General features: G+C 42.2%; 1 protein-coding gene across 3 annotated transcripts in view; it reads right to left on the reverse strand.

The window, feature by feature from the left end:
• cacna1c (calcium channel, voltage-dependent, L type, alpha 1C subunit) overlaps positions 1 to 24152 on the reverse strand; it is a 131763-nt gene that overhangs the window by 42424 nt on the left and 65187 nt on the right. For all 3 annotated transcript variants that reach the window (XM_054800061.1, XM_054800062.1, XM_054800063.1), the window contains exons 4-10: positions 14583 to 14722; positions 10958 to 11097; positions 9234 to 9386; positions 8644 to 8843; positions 7007 to 7110; positions 2557 to 2644; positions 2408 to 2492 (exon numbers count right to left, since the gene is read on the reverse strand). In XM_054800061.1, coding sequence (XP_054656036.1) covers positions 2408 to 2492; positions 2557 to 2644; positions 7007 to 7110; positions 8644 to 8843; positions 9234 to 9386; positions 10958 to 11097; positions 14583 to 14722 — 910 coding nt within the window. The remainder of the gene's footprint in view (positions 1 to 2407; positions 2493 to 2556; positions 2645 to 7006; positions 7111 to 8643; positions 8844 to 9233; positions 9387 to 10957; positions 11098 to 14582; positions 14723 to 24152) is intronic.

The following is a 24152-nucleotide window of genomic DNA, read 5'->3' on the forward strand; positions in this document are numbered from 1 at the left end:
GGCTGTGATTTTTAATAGCATGAGTTAAGATAAAAACTGTGGACTTTTGGCTTACTTGTAAGATGAATTTGGGCTTATTTCAAGATCAGCGAATTTCAGGATGCAGCTCATTCATTTTGCACTTACATGTCATTTCAGTTTCTTAATTTTGCATTTTTTATCAAGTAAAATGAACTTGCTGCATAGACAGATAATTTCACTAGTTTGAAGTATTTTTTCCTAAGATCATCTTATATTTGGCAAGCCCTTTTTTGCATTTAAGATGGATTTAGGCTTATATCAAGATCTGTTTCTAGTTCCAGGATAAAGCTTTTTGACTTTACACGAGTACAGGGGTGCTAGGTTGGGGTGACCGTGTCAGGAGGTAGCGCAGGTCATTCAGAAATTAGAAGGTAGAAGGATCCTCGCTCCCTCCACCCAGCCACTGTTGTTGCTCCCCTGGGGCTGCCATGTGTGTCCCTCAAGACAAAAGGGTGCCTACTCCTAAGAGGTAGGTCATTTTCACTTAATAATATGTTAACATTTCTTATTTTAGGAACATTTCACTTTTTATCGGTTGTAATAATAACAAAAAAAAAAAAAGCACTGAAGAGTCCGCGAAAGGTGCACCGCGATGGACCGAGAGAATATTGTAGTTTTAAATGTAATTTAGGTGTTTTTACTCACTTTTTGTCTCTCCTAACAGGTTGTGCGTTTTTCCTACAGCATCTGTTACAACAACATATGCAAATAATATGCTAATTATATGACGATGTCATCTAGCGACTTCCAGGACTTTTCCAACCAAGGAGTTGGCAACGGCGACGCCAAGTTTGTTGGTTGTTTTTTTTCGATTGACATTTTTTATTTTTTTATTTTTTTTTAATTTAGACAAAAGTTAACATATACAACAAATATGGCATCAATTTCAGATGTAAAACAGGGCAAGATCCACAGTGCCAGAACAGGCTTTTGCAAAACAGAAAGGAAATAAGGAAATTAAAGTACACATAATTAACAAAATAAAATGGAAATGAAATATAATGACTGGTATAAACTAGGGGTTTCCTGCAAGATTCAGATCATTAACTGGATGAAATATTTCCACGGCTTTTTTTTGTCTCAGGTTGACAACAAGGAAAGCTACTTAGTGAAATACGCCTTGCCGTCCGCTTGAGCTCACTCATAAACAAAATACCATAGAAAGGAAATTGGATTACCTCAAGTTGTCATGTTTTGGAGAGGTGTGATACTACATTGTGCACGTCTGATGGCGCTCACAGGGGTCCAAGGAAAGCTCAGATCGTTTGTGTGTATGCTCAGACACTTGAAAAATTAGGGGGAACATTGGAATTATATACCTTCTGCCATTTAGTGGAAGAGCATTTAATTGTTCTATGCCACTGGCATATAAAGATGAACGAGGACACATTATTTGTATTGCAGTGATACCTCGGTTTTCGTTATTAATTTGTTCGTCTGGCGAAAATCCAATTCAGTAGTGGTCCTCGACTTTTTATCACATTGCTGGCACTCACAATTTTCTTTGGCCCCATGGCGGGTCATTTAGCAGTCGCACTCAATAAAAAAAGCACCGACAGTGAGTCAGCAACGCATAGGGTTGATTTCGCTGAAAAAGGCAGTACGGGGCAGTAACGGACTAGTTTGGTACTCCATGTATTGTACAAAAACTGAGACAGTGTACGAAAAGCGAGGCAAACTTTTTTGACGAAAACTGAATGATGGCGCACGAAAGCTGAGGTGTGATTGTAAATACGTGATAATTAGATGCAGTGAAATCGAAGAACTTCCTGCCGCAGCACAGCGGTTGGGTATCACTGCTTTAGATGAGACGGTTGCCAAAAAGCGACACGGACCGCCTATTTTGGCACCCTTTAAATTTTGAGAGTGAAAAAATGATGCACCGCACAGTGAAGTGAAGTGTGGTATAAAAATGGAGGAGAAATAGTAGGAGTGTCATTGCAGAGAGCGAGCGAGAGAGAGAGAGGTGGCTGACTTCTTGAAGGACACTAGCATGGAGGCGATGGATGGAGAGGCATGGATGTAGAGACAGCGTTATCAAGTGATACATTGCTTTTTATTGCTTCTGTCAGTCTCGGGGCTGCCGGCGGCAGGAAGGAGCTGCGACAGTCCCCGCTGTCACCTCAAACACTTACTGTAAAAGCCTGCCGAGTCAGACGCTGCATGTGAATCTTAATGCCATCAGGAAAAAAAGCCACTTGCTGGACTCCAATGGAGTGTTGTCTATTAATGTACGAGCCGTCTTTATTAGAGAGTGAAAGCACTCGGGGCTCCCTCAAACGGTGCCTCGGCCTCGGCGGCACTCTGAACTAGTTTAATACCTATTGTTGGCGTAAACCCCAAAGACCTGAGCCACAGAGCGCACCAGGACGGATGAAGAACTCACAGTTTCTGGGTTTGTCATCATCCAGGCCCTCCTCTTCGTTCTCTGGGTCGATGTCTTCAGCCTGAGTGATCCAGTCTAAGTAGCCCTATGTTGAAAAACACGATAATGCTGGATTATTACTGTCTTTAAGTCTTTACAGGGCAGCCTACCTTGAGATCCTCCTCCAGCTGCTGTTTTTCTCTGAGTTTCTGAAAGTCACCACGAGCCTTGGCCTTCTCTCGCTCCTTGGAGAACTCTCTGGGAAGAGGATAAAGGCAGGAAAACAATCCCAGGTGAAAGTTGTGTTTATAGAAATCGGCATTGGGGTGAAGCTTTAAATTGGAAGGAAGGGAAACCTAATAAAAAAAGATGTTAGTGTGCAGATGGGGGGCTACTTTTCCTTTTAAACGTTCTATTTCTTCAGTTATAGGATTTATCCTGGAGCTTTTCTTCTCTGAGAACGCCGTGCATCGCCAAGCTCCTTGTCTTCTGTTTGCCAACTCGGCGCGCGGGTCACTAACCAGGCGTGTTAGTCACAGTGAAGATGAACACACAAGACAGACAGAGAGCCGCGCTTAGACACGTCCTCCATCCCGTCAGCGCCGCTTCTTGTATTGTTTCCAACATGTTGTTCCCTCGCTCCGATTCCTGCTCGGCCATAAATTATCACGCCGGTCTGTCTGAGAGCGCCATGAAGCAGTTGGTAAAAGGTCAGGCTGTGTAGTGCGCTAACAGCGTCATTAGTCATTAGAGTTGGACAAAGAGTCCCACGGACAAGACACCCCGAGCTGTTTGCGCCAGATAGACTTTTATTAGGACTGAAACTCCTAAACAACATCTTGGGGGGTATTTGCATTTTGCACCGCAGTTGACTGTTAGCTGAGTGCTAGCAGCAGGTTAGCAGTGTACAGAGTGGCCTGCAGCAGCTCCTGTGTCAATGTTCACTGCATGTGTTCTCTGCTTGTTAATAAAGCCATTGAAGTGCAATGTGAGTCTCTCCTTAGCCACAAACAGTGGCAAGAGAGTAGTATTCTACACTGGTCTCTAGGTGTCAGTAACGTTACATCGATGAGACAATAGCTAACAGGAAGTACACTGTCAATGTTATGGGGTGTTATTTCACATCTACAGGGCTCCAATAATGGTAAAAAACGGATTTAGGTCAGAAATAGGTCGTTTATGCCCTAACTAGGAAAATGATTGGTACATATACATTATCTTTAAAATCAACACTGACTTACATGGATCCCAGGAGGATCGTGAATGTTTTTTTTTTTTTTATTTTAATTGCATGTGCCCATTGTAAATTATGTGCGTCTACCAAATGAAACCAGCACCTGTAAGTCAGTATCTTCATTAAACATGTTCCATTAAAAAAAAGTATACTTTTCTTATTTCTTTCATTTCTTATGGCACAAACCCAAAAAGTTCACTTTTCAAAGGCTAAAGCACGAGGCCCTATCCTATATGTGCAACATTTCAGACTTATGTATAGTAATTTCCGGTGTATAAGCCGTTATTTTTTTTCTCACGCTTTAAACTCTGCGGCTTATACAGTGTTGGACAGCCAGCAATTCATGGCTAAAAGAATTACAGTTCCCATGATGCTCCGAGTGCAGCTCCAGGAAGCAGTGACTAAGACGAGTGAAGTGGATGCTAATATGACCTTTTGAAGTCCTATGTAGCGATCATGTTTTGATCTGACAAATCTTAAGTAACGTTGATCAAGTGTAGAATTACTACAGCTTCACTTTGGACCGCGGCAGATGTTGGAAAAAAAAGCATCTCACGTCTCACGTCTCATCATAGGAGCTAGCGAGTGATGATGGGAACAAGTGTAGATAGAATTGCAAGGTTTATAGTGTCTTGCTTTATAGTGTGTCAAAAAAATCTACTGTCACCAACGGGTTTTGAATGGCTTGGCTACTGCGAAGGGCTAATTTGCCTCGAGTCAAAAATGACACAGAGAGCGACGACGAAAGAGAGACAGAGAGAAACTGTCTTACAAAGGAATTATGAGGCTGTTCAATTCTGACGCTGAAAAAGATGACTTTAGTGGTTTCAATTTTCAGGAGGACGACGAAGACAGCAATGAATGACTTTTCTGGTGGGTCACTGTTTAACTAGTCGTATTACACGCACTGTTCGGCGCGATTTGGAAAAAAACATTTATTTCACCAAAACTTCATAAGATCTTTGCGCGTAACATCTTTCTGTATTATAAATATCCCATGTTACGACTTATAGACTGGTGCGGCCTATATATGTACACATCTTTTTTTCGTCTTTGAATTTAGTGGGTATGGCTTACATATACCAGTGCGCTCTACAGTCTTCACGAGATTTCCACAAGAGCTTTTACATTTCTCAGATGACATCTGTAAGAAGTCCATGCATGGCAACCTGCCGGGTGCAAAGAGGTGATTAGCCTGTTGTCATGTGTACATAGCCTTAAACTCAAACAGCCTATTCATCCACTGCTGAAGAATGAAGCCATAGTCCATATAAGGTAGCAAAAAGTGCAGCAGTGAGGGTGAAAAGAGAGTCTCAAGTGCCCTTTGACCCCGGCCCCTTACCCGCTCAATACCCCGAGAACCAAGTTAAGCACAAAGAAGGATCCAATGATGATTAAGGTGACAAAATACACCCACGGCCACTTGTACCCTACTGCGTCATTCACCTGGGAGGGACAAAGTAGCGTGAGAAGGGAAGGAAGGAGGTTAGATGCTTGCTTGGATTTCTGCAGGATAATTTGGTCAGCTGAACGGGAACAGGTGCATTTCTGTACAGGGGGGGAGGGAGGGATGGATGGATGGAGGAAGAGCTGGAAGTTCACACCAGCTAATTGGCCGCTTAATGAGTGACTCAAGAGAGGAGGCGTTATAGTTAGACTCCCCCTTGGACCCAACATTACCGCAGTCCTCATTGATGGCTGTATATGAATTGAATACTACACATCCCATACTTACCCTGTATGTCTGGTCTACTACAGTGTGTACTGTCAAACAGATTGATTGATACAATCATTGAAATGTAAAAAATGACTGCACCTTACACTGTCTTATCTTTCCAACCATTGTTTGTACAGTGTCCTATAGGGGTGTCATGAGATACCCAAATCACGGGACGAGACGATGCACGAGATGTTAACATCCATTTTAAGAAAAGCACAACAAAAAATATGACTGGACAAACAAACTTTTTTGTTTAACCGAGTCACAAAACAATGCAGATGTGTTTCGAAATGTTTATTGTCCCACAAACTGATGCTCAAAGATATTATCGGCAACATTTTTTGAGACCAAATAAACCACTGTTATGACATCTATACATATACAAATATTTAAAGAACATCTTTGTGTTTTTATTAGTTATTAGTATCAACATTTTAGCTTTTTGTAGTTACATTATGCCTTTTGTTCCTCTTTTGCTGTGTTTTTATTTATTTTATTTCTGCAATGAGCCACATTCCACAGATGCCCCCCTCGCTCTTACGGAGGTGGAGCTCACTCCTGCTCGCCTGCTCAGCGGATACTTCCCCTTTGTCGATGGCTTGCATTCAATTACCGAATAAATTGTAAAATGTCGCTAAACTGTCAACACAACACACAAACTGTCTTCTATGTATGAGGTGTGTTTTGAAACAGATGATTGGCGGTGCTTGAAAGACGAGCTTAGTTGGCCTGCAATGAGCGTCCGAACATCTGCGTGAGCTGATCTGACAAACCTTAAGTAGAAGTGATCAAAATGACTACAGTTTCTGCTTGGACATCAACAAGCAGCAAGCAGCTGTTCAACCTCGATGGAAAAAACAGCTGCACGTCACACGCTGACGATGACGCTGGGAACACCGCTTGGATTGCAAAGTGTGTATAAAACACTTCATGTGCGCTTTCAGTTATGCCTTGGACACTGCCACCTCCATATTACTGTATTATCATTCATAGTAGCCATGCATAGCTCACAGTCTGGCTGCCCCGTTGTTGCGATGCAGCTTTTCCCACAAATGAGAAATCTCATCACATTTTAATCTCACGAGATCCCCTCGGTTCCTACGATAGAAAACATATTCATATTACGACCACTACTAATTCTTCCAGACAGTTGTTTTCTTTTCTTTTTTGTGCAACTTTTTCTTTGCATTCTTCCATCAAGGCTGACCCGAGAGGTGAATTGTGGTGCTTGTTCTTGGCAAGGCACTCACTGTTTGCATCCTTGTGAGGGCCACTACTAACCTGAGGTGAACTATCCAATGCGGACTCTAAACAACTGGGCCTGCTTTACAAATGTATGACTGGATGGATGATAGTGTGTGTGTGAGTGTGTGTGTCCGTGTGCCCATCTGTCCATCACAAAACAGGCTCTGACGGCCTCTTGCGCTCAGATGACATGGACGTAACAGATGGCTACGCTACCGCTTCTTTCATATGTAAGCACGCGCGTGTGCTTGTGTTTTGGACTGACCCGACTTCATCTGCAGCTTCTCAACACTTGTCCATATAAAGTCGTATGATATACGAGCCAGCACGATTTGCATCACAACGTAATGCTGGCGCTGCTTTTAAGACAACACACACACAAAGCACACACACTCCAAGGACAACAGCATGAGGCTCTTACCCACTCAACACCCCCAGAACCAGATTGAGGACGAAAAAGGAGCCGAAGATGACGAGAGAGACAAAATAGACCCATGGCAGCTCATAGCCCATAGCATCCTGCATCTGAGAGACAGACAGATAGATATATAGATATATGTGGGTTAATAGAAATCATTGGTGGGTTAAGATGGGGAAGAAAGAAGAAGAAAAAAGCAGTGCATGTTACAGAGGGGCAAGCAAACTGGCAAAATTGATTCATGATTCAAAATGTGTGCGTTTTTCTGTGTTTTTTTTTTTTTTCCAAAATGACTGATTCCGAATACGTGTCTCTGTGGATTCTCTGTCGTCCAGGTCATGATAATCCACACAGGTTGGATCGAGGCAACTGGACTCTTCTTGTTTGTGGAAGGTGTTTTCACCTTTCATCCAAAAGGCTTCTTCAGTTCTAAAATTTTAGGTGTGGCGTTTCCCTATTTATGCTATATTATGCTATTATCCGTGTGGTGCCTGCCTGGTGGCAAAACAACTCGTTAGTGGCAACACTTACGCTGAATGAGGCAATCTTTGGGGGAGAGAGGTTAGGACACTGCTATAAGCACACGATAGTTGATGGCGCAAACCTCCTCCTCTCTTTTGAGAGGTCCTTTCAACTTTGAGGCACAGTAAATGACTTCTTTCACAACTCTGTCAAACCAGCGGTCATCCCTATCCAGAATTTGGACATGATTGTCTTCAAAAGAATGTCCATTCTTTTTGAGATGCAAATTAACTGCTGACGCTGGGCCCAAAGGAACTGCTCGCCTAAGTTGCACCACGCGTTTGTATCAGGGTTGCTTAGTCTCTCCAATGTAGATGTCATTGTACTCCTCTCTACACCGCACTGCATAAACAACATTGCTGAGTTTGCCTCTCTGGGTTGTGTCCTTGGGGTGAAGCAGCTTTCGTCTGAGGGTGTTGATGATTGATGAAATACAGTAATACATAATCATCAGATTGCTGTCATATTGCTCTGTGAATAGCTGTGTCAATGAAAACTGAGCATTATTATCATCGTATGAGAGGACGGAGCATGAATTGGACGCGGAGAGGCTGTTATTTCTGTAATTTGAATAGTCCGTGTTGTAATAGCGGTAAGCTGCAAACAGCTCAGCCTGCATTAATAGCGCTGATGAGTTCCTTGTAAACAACAGTACGGGCAAGCCTAACACTCATGCGTTTTACGCCAACCGTTTTAAAGCGCATGCAGAGGTAGAAATAAGCTGCTGGAATGCTGACTGCTTACAATACTTGAAATGCAGTTGCTGCCATCGCATGGAGGTCACAACACAACTACATCAGGACGACGCCTACAGCCATGGCCAATGTTTTTTGAGCCGGCGCTAATTAGAGACCACGCCCCCTGGAGGAGACTGGGCAGATGACTGAATAGAAGCGTTATTTGGGAGCATTTACGGTGTATTTTATACATGTTGTGTGTGTGGCAGGTGGAAGCAAACAGTGTGTTAGTAGAGGGGGGTGTAGAGCGCACACACATACACACACACACCTCCAAGCACACCTGGCAAAAAGCTACACACAGCTACAATACACCCCTTCAAGGCGTATTGCCTGTAGTGCACCAACACAGGGTGCCCACCGCTGTGGCGCCCGGCTCACCCAGTACAGCACGTCGGTCCAGCCCTCCATGGTGATGCACTGGAAGACGGTCAGCATGGCAAAAGCGAAGTTGTCGAAGTTGGTGATGCCGTCGTTGGGGCCCTCCCAGCCCATTTTGCACTTGGTGCCGTTGTGGGTGCAGTGGCGGCCGTAAGCCCCATCGGGGGCGCAGGGAGCCGGTTTTTCCTCCGCTGCTGTGCCTGAGATGACATGTTAAACACAGGACGTGAACGGACTGGCAGTTATTGTTGCGACATGGACAAGGGGGGGTGGGCGGCCTTGATGTGTAGGGGGCAGTAGAGTATTCTGCTGGCACTTACCCAGAGGAGCGCTAATGCCTCTCAGGGGACCTATACCATCACTATAACACTCAAGTCCATTTCCACCTGGGGGGCTCCTTTATTGAAAATTGGCTCAATCATTTACGGCAAAGCGCTGTTGCAATTATTGCTAAAGTCCTTCATACTCAAGAGCATAAATGACGGTATAAATATTTAATGGATGCAACGGCTTGAAGTGCAGTTTCCACCGTTTTACTGACCGCATTAATAAGACGCTAATCAATGGCGCCTTGGTGCGAGAGTGTGTACCTGTGTGCCCGTGGACGCAGGTCTTGTGCATCTTGCCCATAAAGAGCTCCAGGCCGATGATGGCGTAGATGATGATGACGAAGAGGACCAGCAGGGCGATGTGAAGCAGAGGAACCATGGCTTTGATGATGGAGTTCAGAACTACCTGTAAACCTGCAGAGAACGTATGATGCTGAGATGCTGAGTACATCCTGGATGCCCAAATAAGGACAATTCAGTCCATGTCAACCTGTTGTGATGTCACTGTAGTACTTCCATAAACCTGGCGGACATTACTGTAAGAATTCTACATTTTCTCATTTTTATATTGTGTTAAAGTCGAGGGCACATTATTTACACGCACGGATACCCATCCATCCATCCATCTTCTATGCTGCTTATCCTAATTAGGAGTATCAGGAGCCTATTGCTGGAGCCTATCCCAGCGGACTTCGGGCCTTGAGTGGTCGCCAGCCAATTGCAGGGCACATACTTTGTTAAATACTGATTATAGATTTATTTCATTTATTATTTTTTAAAATCTGATAAATAATCAAAATAATTTTCAGGAAAAAAATGAATGTATTTTTTGAAACAAAACCTTTTGAATATTTAGGTAATAAGTCCTGCTAAATCATCATGACACCATTCATTGTCAAGTGGAAGGGTTTAAAGCAGGGGTATTCAAAGTGCAGCTCGGAGGCCATTTGCAACCTGATGCACATTCTAAAATATAATTTCACAAGAAAACTTTTTTAAAAAACCCAGCAAAAATGGAAATCAGCAGTAATTTTAAGAGAATAAAGCGATAATATTAAGAAAAAAAGTTGTTATCGCCAGAGAAAAAGTTAGATTTTTACAAAAATAACCTAATATTAGGAAAAAATAACACCATTTTAGTGGAATAAAATTAGGTTGCATAAAAGTTATATTACCGGAATCAAGTCCAAATTTAAGAGGAAGAAAGTTGAAATATTTGGCAAATTTACAAAAACAACAACAGCAGAAATAAAAATAAAAAAACTGTAATTTTATGAGAATTCAGTCAAAATATGAAGAGAAAAAAGGCACATTGTAGTGAGAAAAACAATTGCAATTTTATGAGAATAAACTGCTAATATTATAAAAAAAGAATGTCATTTTAGTAGCTGTAGATGAAATATTAACGAAAAAAAATGTAGTATTATGAGAAACAAACAAAACTAAATAAAGCTGCAAATTAGATTGGGGGGCAAAAGCTACAATATTATGGGAATAGTCAAAATGTCTTGGGAATAAAGTCATAATATTGTGAAAAGGACATTTCCAAAAATTATTTAAGAAGAAAATTAAAATATTTGGAAAATAAAAATGAAAAAAACAACACCTGCAATACCCGAGACCCAAGCTGATACTAATAATAGGCTTTTTCTACTACAAAGCAGGGATGCAGTTTTTCCTTGAACTATGTTTACTTCTTAGCACATCTTACATAATATCATCCTATCATTTTTCACTGCATTTTTCTCACTACACACCCGGTTTACAGAACGGAAACACACACAGATGAGTCGTCTGTGAGCCCAAATAGATCAATAATCCAACAAGACACGACGGGACAAGTCTACTAGAGTTTGTTATTGTGTGAAGCGGTGCGCATCGGCGCTGCAGTTCATCCCCATCTTCATTCACACCTGATCCCCCTGAAGCGTCCGCCTTCCATTGTGAATTGCAGTATCCCACAGGTTCCCTGAGTGGACACTTACTGGGTACTCCAGAGACCAGTCGGAGGGGTCGGAGTACTCGGAACGCCCTCAGGGCCTTGACGTCGAAGCCCGCTGCCTTTCCTCCGATGGGAGCGGCCCCGTCACCTTTAGTAGCCTGCTCCAAGATGGCACTGAACAACCTGCAAAACAGCAGGCACACACTCTATGAGGCTGTGTTCACACTGCTAGTTCACCACTCTGGTCTGGACCAAACGTTATAAACGGTTCGGTGTTTGGAGGATGATGGCGTTCAATGCCGACCAAATGAAGTGTACTCGCAGAGCAAACGCACAAGACTTCCTTTAAACCAAAGCCAACACGACAAAGGTGAACGCACCCTGAATCTGTTTCTGGTCGTGCTCATTCACACATGAGAAAAATATAATATTAATAATACTAACACTTGGCTTTAATGTGATGACACTCACTGGCCACTTGTTTAGGTACACCTGCGCCACCTTAAAGCTGCGTCAATATATCTGCCTTCACATACAGTAGATACACAACAACCAAAAGGACAAAATCATACAAAATATGTGAAAAAGGTATTTAAAACAATAAAAAAAAATCATAAAACCATTGAAATAAATGATTAATTACTAAGAACTAGTATGAGAATGAAAACTTTATCCACAATTCACACATGGCCACTGTTTCAATGGACTGACGGAGCAGCCTGCCACTGCGCTTGCACATGACGCTCTTACTCAGGCGGAGGAAAAAGTAGTTCCCACCAATTGTGTATCATTTAAACCAGGGGTTCTCAAATGGTCTCAACCTGGGACCCACATTTTCTTTTATATACTGTCAGTCATTTTTAATTGTTATTTATTTTTAAGATTTTTTTAAATATTTTTTTATTTTATTGTTATTTACACTTTTTCAAGTCATTTTAATTTATTTTGATTATTTTTTTACACTTATTTGAGTCATTTTTATTTTAATTTTTTGTTTTTACACTTTTATTGAAGTCATTTTTATTTATTTATATTCTTTTTCTAACAAAGTATTTTAACAAGAGTCACTTAAAAAATAGCCTCCAAACATGTTACATACATGAAGTGTGGTTATTGACCATTCATGTTCATACATTTAAAAAATAATAACAACCACAGCACGTGATGTCACAGAAGCTCTGTCGTATAAATTAGCGAAAGGAGGAAGCGACGTAGTCCTTGTGTCCTTGCAATTGCGTTCCGGGTACGTATTGCGCAATGACCTGATTGACCAATTAGCTCGCTTGGTGGGAACTAGTAAACAGAAAACAAACAGCTAGCTAGCTAAAGAGAACATTTACGGCTGATATTATTCAAATTGTGTAAATTAAGCATCACTAAAAACCTCGTTCTATCTCTCTGAGATCCTTTAAAAAAAATCACTGTACAATTTCCCCCATCTGCAGCTCGCTCAAAGGCCAGTGAGTGCGTTAGTCATGGACAATTAGCAATTAGCACAGTTGAAATGGCCTCTTGAAAGAGCACTCCAAATACATCTCTATCTGGCTCTACCTGCCTTTGGATAAGATCGGCTGTGCAACACACACACCACAGCTAGAAAATGCACGTCAAGGATGCAACCTTCTCTCCTTCAAAGACAATTAGAGCTCTTTGAGTCTGTGCCCCAAGCTCTTTCACCCGTATGGTAAACATCTGCATGCATGCAGAGACTCTTCATTCATGCACACGCCGCCAGGCAATGCTGTCACATTTCCTGCGCATGTGCATCCTCTTCCTCCAGAGTGTGAAGCGTGCGTCACTGTTGTGACTGACATTTTTATTTTTTTTATCATTACATTCCATATTCTGTTTCATATGTCTCCAGTCAAACATTATGTCTATTTTCAGCCACTTAGGGCTTGGCAATAATTTCCTCACCTCATTTCACCACTACAACCACATTCAATAAAAAACAACATTTTTTAAATGAATACCAATAAATGCAAACTTTGTGACATAGCGCTTGTATTGGATGGTATTAGACATGTGCGGGTGCACCGTTTTTTTGCTTCAAAACAAACTAAAGCGCAATATTTGTCCATTTTGAGCCACTTCTTACATGAAAAGTCAGCAAAGAGGTGTTTGCAATACTTTGTCAATTGATTTTGCTAATATTTCAACCACATTAACTCAATTCCAGACATTTTTCCAAAGAAAGGAAAAAAAAGTTTGTTTCTAGCTTTTTCCGTTCTTTAGTAATCAGCATTAGAACATAGGTAAGTTTCAGGAAAATATCAGTTCCCGACTAAAAAAGGGAGAAAACCAGCTTTTTCTGGAAAAAAACACATTTCAAGCATAACTTTCACTTTGACACACATTTTTCGCTTTTGTGACAGCTGAAATATCTAAACTACACTATAAACTATACCATAAACAACACAAAAAGGTTGTTTTACCTCAAAATAACAATTTACTTATAAATGTAACACCATCAACTATTTATAATTTTCACATTTGGAACTGAACGGAACTGTGTGTGTGCATGTGTGCGCACGCGTGTGCGTGCATATGCATGTGTTAACGCTTTCCTACAATGCATAACCCTGAGCAAGCTACACTCCTCCACGTTCTTCCACTTCCTCCTTGCTGTCATGTGTGATTCTTCCATTCACATGATCTCTGCTGAGCTCTTATCGAATGCACTTCTGCCTCCTTGTGGCCGTTTTTATGACTCTAAAAGTGACATCCATTAGCGTGCAATTGTGTCATCACCTCTTTTTGCCTCTCATCACCATTTTTGAAATGAATGCCAATAAATGCAAACATTTTGACTCTCTTGTATTGGATGGTATTAGACGTGCGGGTGTACCTAATGCAGTGTCCAGTGAGTGTATGTTTTTTGCTTAAAAACAGACTAAAGTGCAGTACCTGTCTTATTTGATGTAGTTATTTTAAAAAGTGAGCAAAGAGGTGTTTGCAATACTTTCTTCAACCGCCACTACAACCACATTATATAAAAATTGTTGCCCTTTTTGACATAGTTGTTGTTTTGGATGTTATTAGTGTGTGCGGGTGTACCTAATGTAGTGTCCAGTGCGTGGATATTGTAGGATTTTTGCAAGATTTCTGGACAATTTTGTTTGGAGAGAGACTTAAGAACATTTTTTGTCTATTTTGAGCAACTTATTTGCATTTAAATAGGTCGAAGGTCAGCGCTGCAGAGATGCAAATATGCTCTTGCATTGAAAACTGTGTCACCACAACGAAAGCCTCAATCAGTCCAGACGTGAAAAGATCCAGACAGGCAAACAGAAAGGCTAGATAACAGTCTAAGAGTGGTACAGGTTGTGTTTATGCCACAGGCGCTGGCTCCGTGATGCTAGCCAACACACACACACACACCCACACACACACATACACACACACACACACACACACACACATGCAGAGGCTTAGCAGATGGGCTACAGTTGCTGAGTGGCAGATAAAGAAAAACCAGAGCGCGGCTTTGCTATCACAATCTAACAAACTAATCAGTTTAAGGCTCACCAAAGCCACCGTAGGCCGAGATTTAGCGTGGCTTTCAAACAGTGAAAGACGACTTTGTGACTCATTGCTGAGGTTCCGCGCGGCAAACAATCCACCTGCCGCTGCCCGAGACGTCGTGATGGGGATGGCCGCCGACTCACCCGACGACTACGATGATGAAGTCCAGCAGATTCCAGCCATTCCTAAGGTAGGCATTGGGGTGGAAGAGCAGGCCGTAGGCTATCACCTTCAGGAACGCCTCCACGGTGAAGATGATGAGGAACAGGTACTCCACGCGCTCCTGCAGAGAGAGACGAGCAAAAGAAAATCTTTCATGCTATATAGTGCAATTTATGACAGTATATCCTGGGACATCCATCCATTTTCTATGCCGCTTATCCTCACAAGGGTCGTGGGTATGCTGGAGCCTATCCCAGCCGACTTCGGGCGAGAGGCGGGGTACACCCTGGACTGGTCGCCAGCCAATGGCAGGCCACATATAGACAAACAACCATTCACTCTCACATTCATACCTATGGACAATTTAGAGTCGCCAATTAACCTAACGTGCATGTTTTTGGAATGTGGGAGGAAACCGGAGTACCCGGACAAAACCCAAGCATGCAACATGCAAACTCCACACAGAGATGCCCAACGGAGATTCGATCCCAGATATCTTGGGACATGAATGTACTAAAACTACTTGGAGTGTGTGCGCATGTTAGGTGAGTGTGAATGGTTGTTGTTGTCTAACTCTGCCCTGCACTGACTGGCGACCAGTCCAGGGTGTACCCCGCCTCCCGCCCCAAGTCGGCTGGGATAGGCTCCAGCATACCTACAACCCTAGTGAGGACAAGCGGTATAGAAAATGGATGGATGGATACTTGGAGTGCCAGCAGCACTCGTGCATCCCCAGACCATGACGCTACCACCATAATATCTTACTACTCCCACGTGTTGTCAGATGTGTGTTGACTCATTTTGAGTCTCCACTGCCATTCTAGCTGTACACTGACTACTCTAAAGTACATTCTGTAGTATTGTCCCTTGAGAGGATATCATAAAATGAATGCAGAAATGTGCTTATTATTGTCTGCTTCCATGTATTTGCTTTAGCATTTGGTTTATTTAAACTAAGTGCTTCACTTCCTGTCTTGACTGCTTGTGCGAGGCTTTTACTGGAGAGCTTCCTCAGAGAGTGCTGTCTTAGCCATAGCCCCATAGCCATGGGGGGGGGGGGGGGGGGGGGGGGGGGGGGGGGGGGGGGGGGGGGTCCTGGGAATTGGCCCCAAACGACCTCCAGGAGGACAAAAAGCGGGTATTGCGTAACGTTAGAGCACTTTTTTGTACACCTCATCGTCTGTCATTTCCTCATATAAATAACATGACAAGGCAATGATGGAGACATGGGATACAAAAAATCCCCCCTTGGAGGTGGTTCATTAAAAAAACCTAAAAAGAAACATAAAAATATTTAGTTTCATCCATCAATCTGTCCACGCTGACCCTTTGCATGGGTCCTGGTGGTTTCCCATGGTCGCACACTCCCGCTGGGCCAGAGGTTTGAGGCTACGGGGTCAACCAGATCTCACCAGACTACTGTGGTAGGAACCAGAGGAGAAACCTGAGGTCGGGCCTCCAAGAAGTATAGAAGCTGCCTTGGCCTTTGACCTTCAGCTACCCAAACACTGGGTGCTTTAACCCTTCACAGGCCACAGTTCTCCACATATTTAATATTCAAAATACAACATGAATCCCTCATAAGAGAATTTTTAGCATTATTAAACATGAAATAACACCCCCACAATCACCTTTAAACTCATATTACACAATATGGTAAACATAATATGAGAGAATAAGACATATTAGACATAAATAAGACATAACATAGGCTCACACACGTTAGCATTGGGAGAGTTCCTTGTTCTTTTTTTACTGTCTGTTTTGGACAGTACTTCCTGTGGTACTACTGACACCTAGTGACCAGTGTAGAATACTACATATCACGTCTTTTGAATTCCTTATGCCTGTATTTGCATTTAAATCCATTTAGCCATTTTGAAAATGCTTGATTTAAACCAAAACTGTGAAATTCGCTTTAATATGCATTTTTTAAAAAACTAATAATTGTCTGTATTTAACCCCAAAGTAGCCACAATTTATTAATTAAGCGCAACGTGATTGCTGTATAATATTCAATTGCCACATTTTTGTCATGTGGACTATGGACCCTCTACAGTTTGCATATCGCCAGAACCGGTCCACGGATGATGCAGTCAACACTGCCATCCACACAGCCCTTTCTCACCTACAGGGCCAGGACACATATGTCAGAATGCTATTTATAGATTATAGCTCTGCTTTTAACACAGTCAGCGCCCACAAACTCACAAACAAGCTCCTCACACTTGGCCTGTCACCCTCCCTCTGTAACTGGGTGTTTAACTTTCTAACAGGCAGGCCCCAGTCAGTCAGAGTCCACAATCGTACATCCAGCTCAAGAATTGTGAGCACTGGGACCCCACAGGGGTGTGTGCTGAGCCCGCTCCTCTACACGCTCTTCACCTACGATTGCGTGGCCTCCCAGAACAACACCAGCATCATTAAATTTGCGGATGACACTACAGTCATCGGACTGATCACTGGTGGTGTTGAAACATCATACAGAAGAGAGGTGGAGGACCTCATAGCTTGGTGTCGTGCTAACAATCTCCTTCTCAATACAGATAAGACTAAAGAGATGATCATCGACCCAAGAACAAGGGAAAAGGAGCCGCATAGACCCCTGTTTATTGATGTGATAGGAAGGCACTCCAGCGGGTGATCAAGACCCCCGAAGAACACACAACCTCATCAGGGACAGCACACATCCACAACACTCATTATTCACACTCCTACCGTCAGGCAGACGCTACAGGAGTTTGAAGTCCAGGACCACAAGGCTGGCAAACAGCTTTTACCCACAGGCCATCAGGCTTCTCAACGAAGCACTCACACACGCCGCACGCAACACTCATAGCACTTTATTTATTGATTTATTTGTATTATTTATCTGTATTAATGTCTCTTCTGTTGTTGTTGCTTAATTTATTGGTATTTATGTTTCCATCCATTCATCCATTTTCTATACCGCTTCATCCTCATTAGGGTCGCGGGGGCATGCTGGAGCCTATCCCAGCTGACTTCGGCCAATCGCAGGGCAGGGCACATATAGACAAACAACCATTCACACTCACATTCATACCTATGGGCAATTTAGAGTCTCCAATTAACCTAACATGCATGTTTTTTTTTGGGAATGTGGGAGGAAGCCGGAGTGCCCGGAGAAAACCCACGCGCACACGGGGAGAACATGCAAACTTCACACAGAAATGCCCAAGGGAGAATCGAACCCAGGTCTTCCCGATCTCCAGATAGGAAGATTGGCCATTGTATTGTATTGGCCAACGTGCTAACCACTAGACCACCGTGCGGCCAATATTTATGTTTCTTATGTTCTTATTCTTTCTTGTGTTTTCTTTCTTTTCTTGGGAGAATGAACAGAATAAGATTTCATTGCATAGTATAACTGCCTGTTTTACTATGCATATGACAATAAAACTCTTGTATTTTGAATCTTGAATGTATAATTAAAAAAAAATCCATACTAATAAACTAATATTTTATTGTAAAATATATATAACACATACTTTTATCATTATTCTTCTCAATATTAATGAAGATAAAATACATTTGATCCTCCACTCCCGAATAAAAATTCAATTTAACATCTTTTTAATCCTAACTGTGTTTACTGCAGGGGTGTCCAAATTTGTATTGGCCACCAAGGAATAATCTATACACAAAATATTATGAAGGAGTCATAGTTGAAATAGAAAGTGTTGAAATATTGAATGTTGACCCACACTGAATTTTTATCAAAGTGGGCCCTTCATCCCTGAATATTCCTTGATGAAAGACTGTTTGGACAGCCCAGGTTTAGAGGCAAACTGAATTGATTTTTAGTTCCTACGCTGGTGCTTTCAGCCTTCATTGAGGTGGTCCGTCCCTTTAAAAAGGTCTCATTTCCAGGTGAGAGCTAAAGATCAAGACTTTCCATTAAACACCTTTGCTTCCTTTATTTCTTTCATGTGTCTCTTGCAGAGACTTTCAATAATTGATTGTTTGTACGTTCATCACCCTTCACCGCACAGCGAGTCGTCTAATTAATTACACACACACACGCACATATATGAAGATAAAGCATGGCTCTCCATCACTGTCTACCACACACACACACACACACACACACACACATAATAAAAGGATGCTGCCAGTGACAGGCGCTGAAGAAGAGGAGAACATCTGGTAGGAACAGCTCAGCATCGCACACACAATGCGGCCTCAAAAAGGGCAAAATCCATAATCTAATCTGGTTAGTGATGGGGAAGGAATGAGAGGCTAAAAGATGGAGGAAAGGTGAGCGTGTGGCGGCGGTAATTGGGTTAAGCGTAATAGGTCAACTCAACCGCCTATCCATCAGCGCGGCCAATCGGATTACAGCATCGACGTCCCAGCGTACCGTTCCATTCGCCTTGACCTTCTGCGTTGTGGATTAGAGCTACAGATGCGTTTGTTTTGTACAAGCCTGATGACTGACAGCCCAACCCTCGATTGGGTCATTGACTGTCTCAATACTTTTGTCCACTTAGTGTATCATTTACACCAATGTCAACTCTTCTTTCTTCCTTCCTTCACTCCCACTCTCTCCATCCGTCTTTCTAGGTGCCAACCACACGTTACCATAGAGACCAAGATGGGGTCCCACGTTTCCATGGAAACTGCAGGCTGCAGCACACACGCACGCTGATCAGCACTGTATCAAGAATACACACATCACATGGGCCGAACTGCTACTTGACTGTCACGCTCCTTCCCTGTAGTATGTGGCTGAATAATAAGAACAAATCAAATCAAAGTACTTGTTGCTTCTAATCCGCACCGTGCCCTCTATGAGCATGCTACACATTCATCACCGTTTCAATTAACAGACCTACGTAAGCTCCTGACAACCATTACGTTAAAGATTACACTTGTATAATCTCTTCACCCTTGACCTTTCATGGGTCGCACACGCGCCACTGATTGAAGGGCTGGTGCATCTTCATGAGTCGCTGATCAAAAGCTTTTTTAGGTCTATTTATACAAAAAAATACCGTGAGGCTGCACGAGTGCTGCGGATCTGCCTTCGTTAAGGATAGACATGAATTTCCACATGTACTGTCACATTGTAAAGCATGGCAACAGTGCTATAGAAATGAATGCACTTCAGAGTAGTCACTGTCCAGCTTGCACAGCAGTATAGATTCATTTAGATCAGCGCTTCACAAACTTTTTACAGGCGCGTACCCCTTCAGACATTTGACCTGAAGCCATGTACCCCCTACTCCTGCACACTTTAAAACAAACCTTTTTATCCTAATTAACTTGAAATATTGAACATAATTATGCCTGTGACTATTCGCATTCATCCATTGTATTCTCGAGGCATTTGCTCCATCGCAACTGGACTGTTCAGGTTGTCTTAGAAGACGTTTTGTCTCTCATCCCAGCAGGCTTCATCGATTCATGCTCAAAGACTAGGTGGGACACACACCAGTCAGACTAGATAGGACGGCTCTTGTCTAGTTCATGCTGAAAGACCTGGCTCTTGTCAGACTAAAGCTGTCCTATCTAGTCTGACTGGTGTGTGTCCCACCAAGTTGTTTTAGGAGAATTAATTCAAAATATTAGGAGAATAAAGTCATAATATTGAGAGAAAAAACAGCATAAAGTTGAAATATGAAATACTAAAGTATGTCATTTCAACAATTGTAATGCATGACGAACAAACAAAATAAAAAATACAGTTGCAATTTTAGAAACATTTGGTTGGGTAAAAGTTCTAATATTAGGGGGAAAAATGTATTAAAACAAAATAAATAAAGAGTATATAGATAAATCGATTGCATTTTTAGAAAGAGCCGAGACCATTAAAAAAAAAAAAAAACAGCCCCCGGGCTGCACTTTGGACACTCCTGGTCTAAACAGCTAACAACACAAGTGAGCACCAGATAATGATGGTGGTAGCGTGATGGTCCGGGGCTGCATTGAGGGAAGCATGGACCCCAACATGTTCTGTCACATTCTGGAGCAGACTCCGGTTTTCCAACATGGTAAGGAGCCCAAACACCCCCCCACCATGATCAAGTGCCTTCCTGAGGAAGCTGAAGGTGGTGAAGCGGCCAAGCATGTCGCCTCCAGACCTGAACTGCTGTGCTTCAGGATGCATTTTTGGAATTCATGTTCAATGAACCATAGGGGCCGGCAGCACTCATGCAGCCCCAGACCATGCATGTACAAAAGTGACTTTTTAAGGCATGTTGTTTCATTGTGCGACAAAGTAAATAAATATTTGGTGTAATTGTGAGACTACAAAACCTGTCCATGTCTGATGTGTCACTAATACATTAGCGCACAAGCACGCAACCTGGCGAGCCCACTGAATGCATTATCATTAAGCTTTTATTGTTGTTGAATTCATTATTCATTTGTTCACTGTCTTCATGTGCTGCTCTGGGTTAGGGTGCCTGGCACGGGGAATGCACAAAAGGGACAAATACAGTCCAAGTGATGTTTATTCAACCCGACCGGCTTGCTTTTAGCACCAGAGAGACAAGGAAAAAGTTAAAATAAACATTACGTGACGTCTGTAAATACAGACAAAAGTGGCAAAAAGGAGAGAAGGGGAGAGAGATGACGAGAGAGAGAAAGAGCGCAAACGGGAGTAATTGGTCTAAAAATAAAAGAACACAGGAGCATAAATCATCTTCTATAGACAGTCTGTGTGTGTGTGTGTGTGTGTGTGTGTGTGTGTGTGCGTGTGAATCCTTGAGAAAGGAGATGAAGGCAGTAAAAGAAAGCATAGACGATAATGAAACACTGAAGGTGAACGTGTGGATTTAGCGCTGCTCATAACAATACTGTGTTTTTTTTACACACAAAGGAACAAATGAAGACAAACTGAATATGCTGCACTGCATCAAGATGCTGCCAGCATAAGATAGATGACTGAATCACTGTGTGTGCATGTGTGGCACTATCTTTTATGGCTTGATATGAGCTATAAGCAGGGGAGGAAGTGCTGAAACATCCCATTGTTTCCTGAGTCTTTTGAGCATTCAACCACGTTGCTGCACGCAGCAATTAAATCTACTTCAGCTGATTCTGCAAACCATGAACTTATTTTAACTCACTGAAGACTTTGGCTTAATAAAAAAAAATAAAATTCCTCAGTTTTTGAGACTTCAAAAACCACAACCAAAACAAAAAATCATGTTCACAAAGGCGAGCAGGTGTCCAAAGTCAAGTCAAGAAATCCTTCGGCAAATGTTGTTACGTCGCTATCACAACCAAACATACCCTTCTATCTGCTACGTGAGCGCTGTGTGTGTGTGTTCGTTAAGAATGACTCCATCATTCCTTCCTGGTTGAGACCCAGTGGAGCGAGACCACAGCCCAACACAGTGAAAATGTGCAGACAGATTGAGAAAGTGCCACAGCGTGTGTGTACGTGCGTGTGTAGTGCTGTGAATCCACAGCATGCAGAAAAGTGTTACTGATGTAATCATTGGCTGGAGCGTCAAAGAGAATCAATTGTGCTCTTTTATTTCTTTTTTTAAGGTCAAGATTGAGCAGCATCTCTCCTTGCTGTGGCACCGTGACACCCAAACAGGATTAACTGCAAACACCCACTCCCCTGCGGTTGCCATAGTAGCACTGCTGAAACCCACACGCTATAAAAAGACCATGCTAACTTACACAAAGACACAAGTTTGTGCATATACCGTACATATATACCACTGTCTCACTTAAAGTGCTGTATGTTTAACTTAAAGGCTGCACGGGAGCCTATGGTGCAGCGGTCCCAAACCTTTTTGTGTCACGGACTGGTTCGTGTTCCAACAAACCAGTGGCGAAGCGACCAGAAGCGCAATGTAATGCTATTTTATTTATTATGTGTCGTGCATAAAACAAAGACAAGTACAATGTCAAAGAGGGTTTTACTAACACTGTCGCCAACTCCTCAGTAAGAAAAGTAGCTATTGGCTGTCCTAGGAGTCGCTAGATTATGTCATCGACTAATTTGCATATCATTTGCATATAATGCTGTAACAGATGTTGTAGGAAAAAAGCATAACCTCGTAGGAGAGACAACAAAGTGAGTAAAAACACCTTAAGTACGTTTAGAACTTTATTCTTGATTTGTTCATTTAAAATTGGCCATCACTTCATCAAAATAAAAATTATTTTATGATTTTATCTCAGCCAGCACCTCTCAAATTCTAGACAGTGTAATAATTACATCTGGACTCGCCTACAGCCCTTTAGATTCCGCTCTGTGAAGCAGGGCGATGATTCATGGATGCGGAGAGCTCCACTATGCTCTGTGTATGGCGGGAGCTGACAGTGTACTGGCGGCTTGTGACTGCTTTGGGGTGGGGCGGACCTCTCAGCAGCACCCCGGTGATTTGATTCCCTGGCTACCCATTGATATTGAGGCAGTGGTCAGAGCCGGGGCTAAGATCAAAGTCAAGCGGCTCACATTTGAACGCTAATGCCGATATTATCGGCGGGCCGATATTATCAGACATCCCAAGTGATAAATAGACAAGTAGTCCTAACTAGAAGATAAAAAGTGGAGGCTGGAGGCGAGTCCGGATGTAATTACTACGCTATCTAGACTTTGAGAGGTGCTAGCCAATAAAAAAATAGTAAAAATATTTTATTTTGATGAAGGGATGGGCAATTTTAAATTAACAAAGTAAATAGCATGTTTATTTGTAGTTCCAAACGTAATTAAAGTGTTTTATTCACTTTTTTGTCTCTCCTACGAGGCTCTGCCTTCTAAAAAAATAATACTGTTCAAAGTAAAGTATTTTTGAGTTGCTGCTGACATTCAAACATTTCCTCTTACACGGGACACTTTATTTCTTACGTTGTTCTTTTGTGCTTTTGGTATTAGCTGAGGATTTGAGCATAGCGAAAGGTTTGTTATAAAGAAGACTGATGATTATATTTTACTTTTTGTTTGTACAATTTATGTCACAAAGAAAATTGATTATTTTATTTTAGCGGCTATTTTTCTGTTGTTTTTTTTTATTTTAACGAAACAACTTCCCACTCACTCACTTTGTGGAAAAAATATTCCAGATATATATCGTATATCGATATTCAACATAAATATATCAGGATATGAGTTATGGTCCATATCACCCAGTCCTAGGCAAAACCTTACAAAAAACAACAAAAATGGTAAAAAAAAAGAGCAAAGTTGAAACTAATAATAGGCTTTTTCGTCTATATCTCAAAGCTGTGATGCAGTTTTTTCTTGACGTATATGTAACGTCTTAGCATGTCTACATGAGTTGCTGCAGCAAATATAATAGCAGTGACACTTTCATATTAGTGTGTGGCCCTCGGATGGAAAAAGTTTGGACACCCGTGGCTTATACCTAATAAGCACACTCGTTCGAGCAACATCCTCCATCACTGACCCCCGCATTGTGCAGCCTTGCTTGATGGTAGATGTGAGGCAGCAGTCGATGACAAGCCATTTGTCTCCTTTTTGGGGTCTTAATTGGCAGCCTTCCTCTCATACGATAAACTTAGTTGTTAAACTTTTCTTTACTAACTTGTGTGTGTGTGCGCGT

Source organism: Dunckerocampus dactyliophorus, chromosome 15 (assembly GCF_027744805.1).
Source record: "Dunckerocampus dactyliophorus isolate RoL2022-P2 chromosome 15, RoL_Ddac_1.1, whole genome shotgun sequence".
Taxonomy (NCBI): Eukaryota; Metazoa; Chordata; class Actinopteri; order Syngnathiformes; family Syngnathidae; genus Dunckerocampus; species Dunckerocampus dactyliophorus.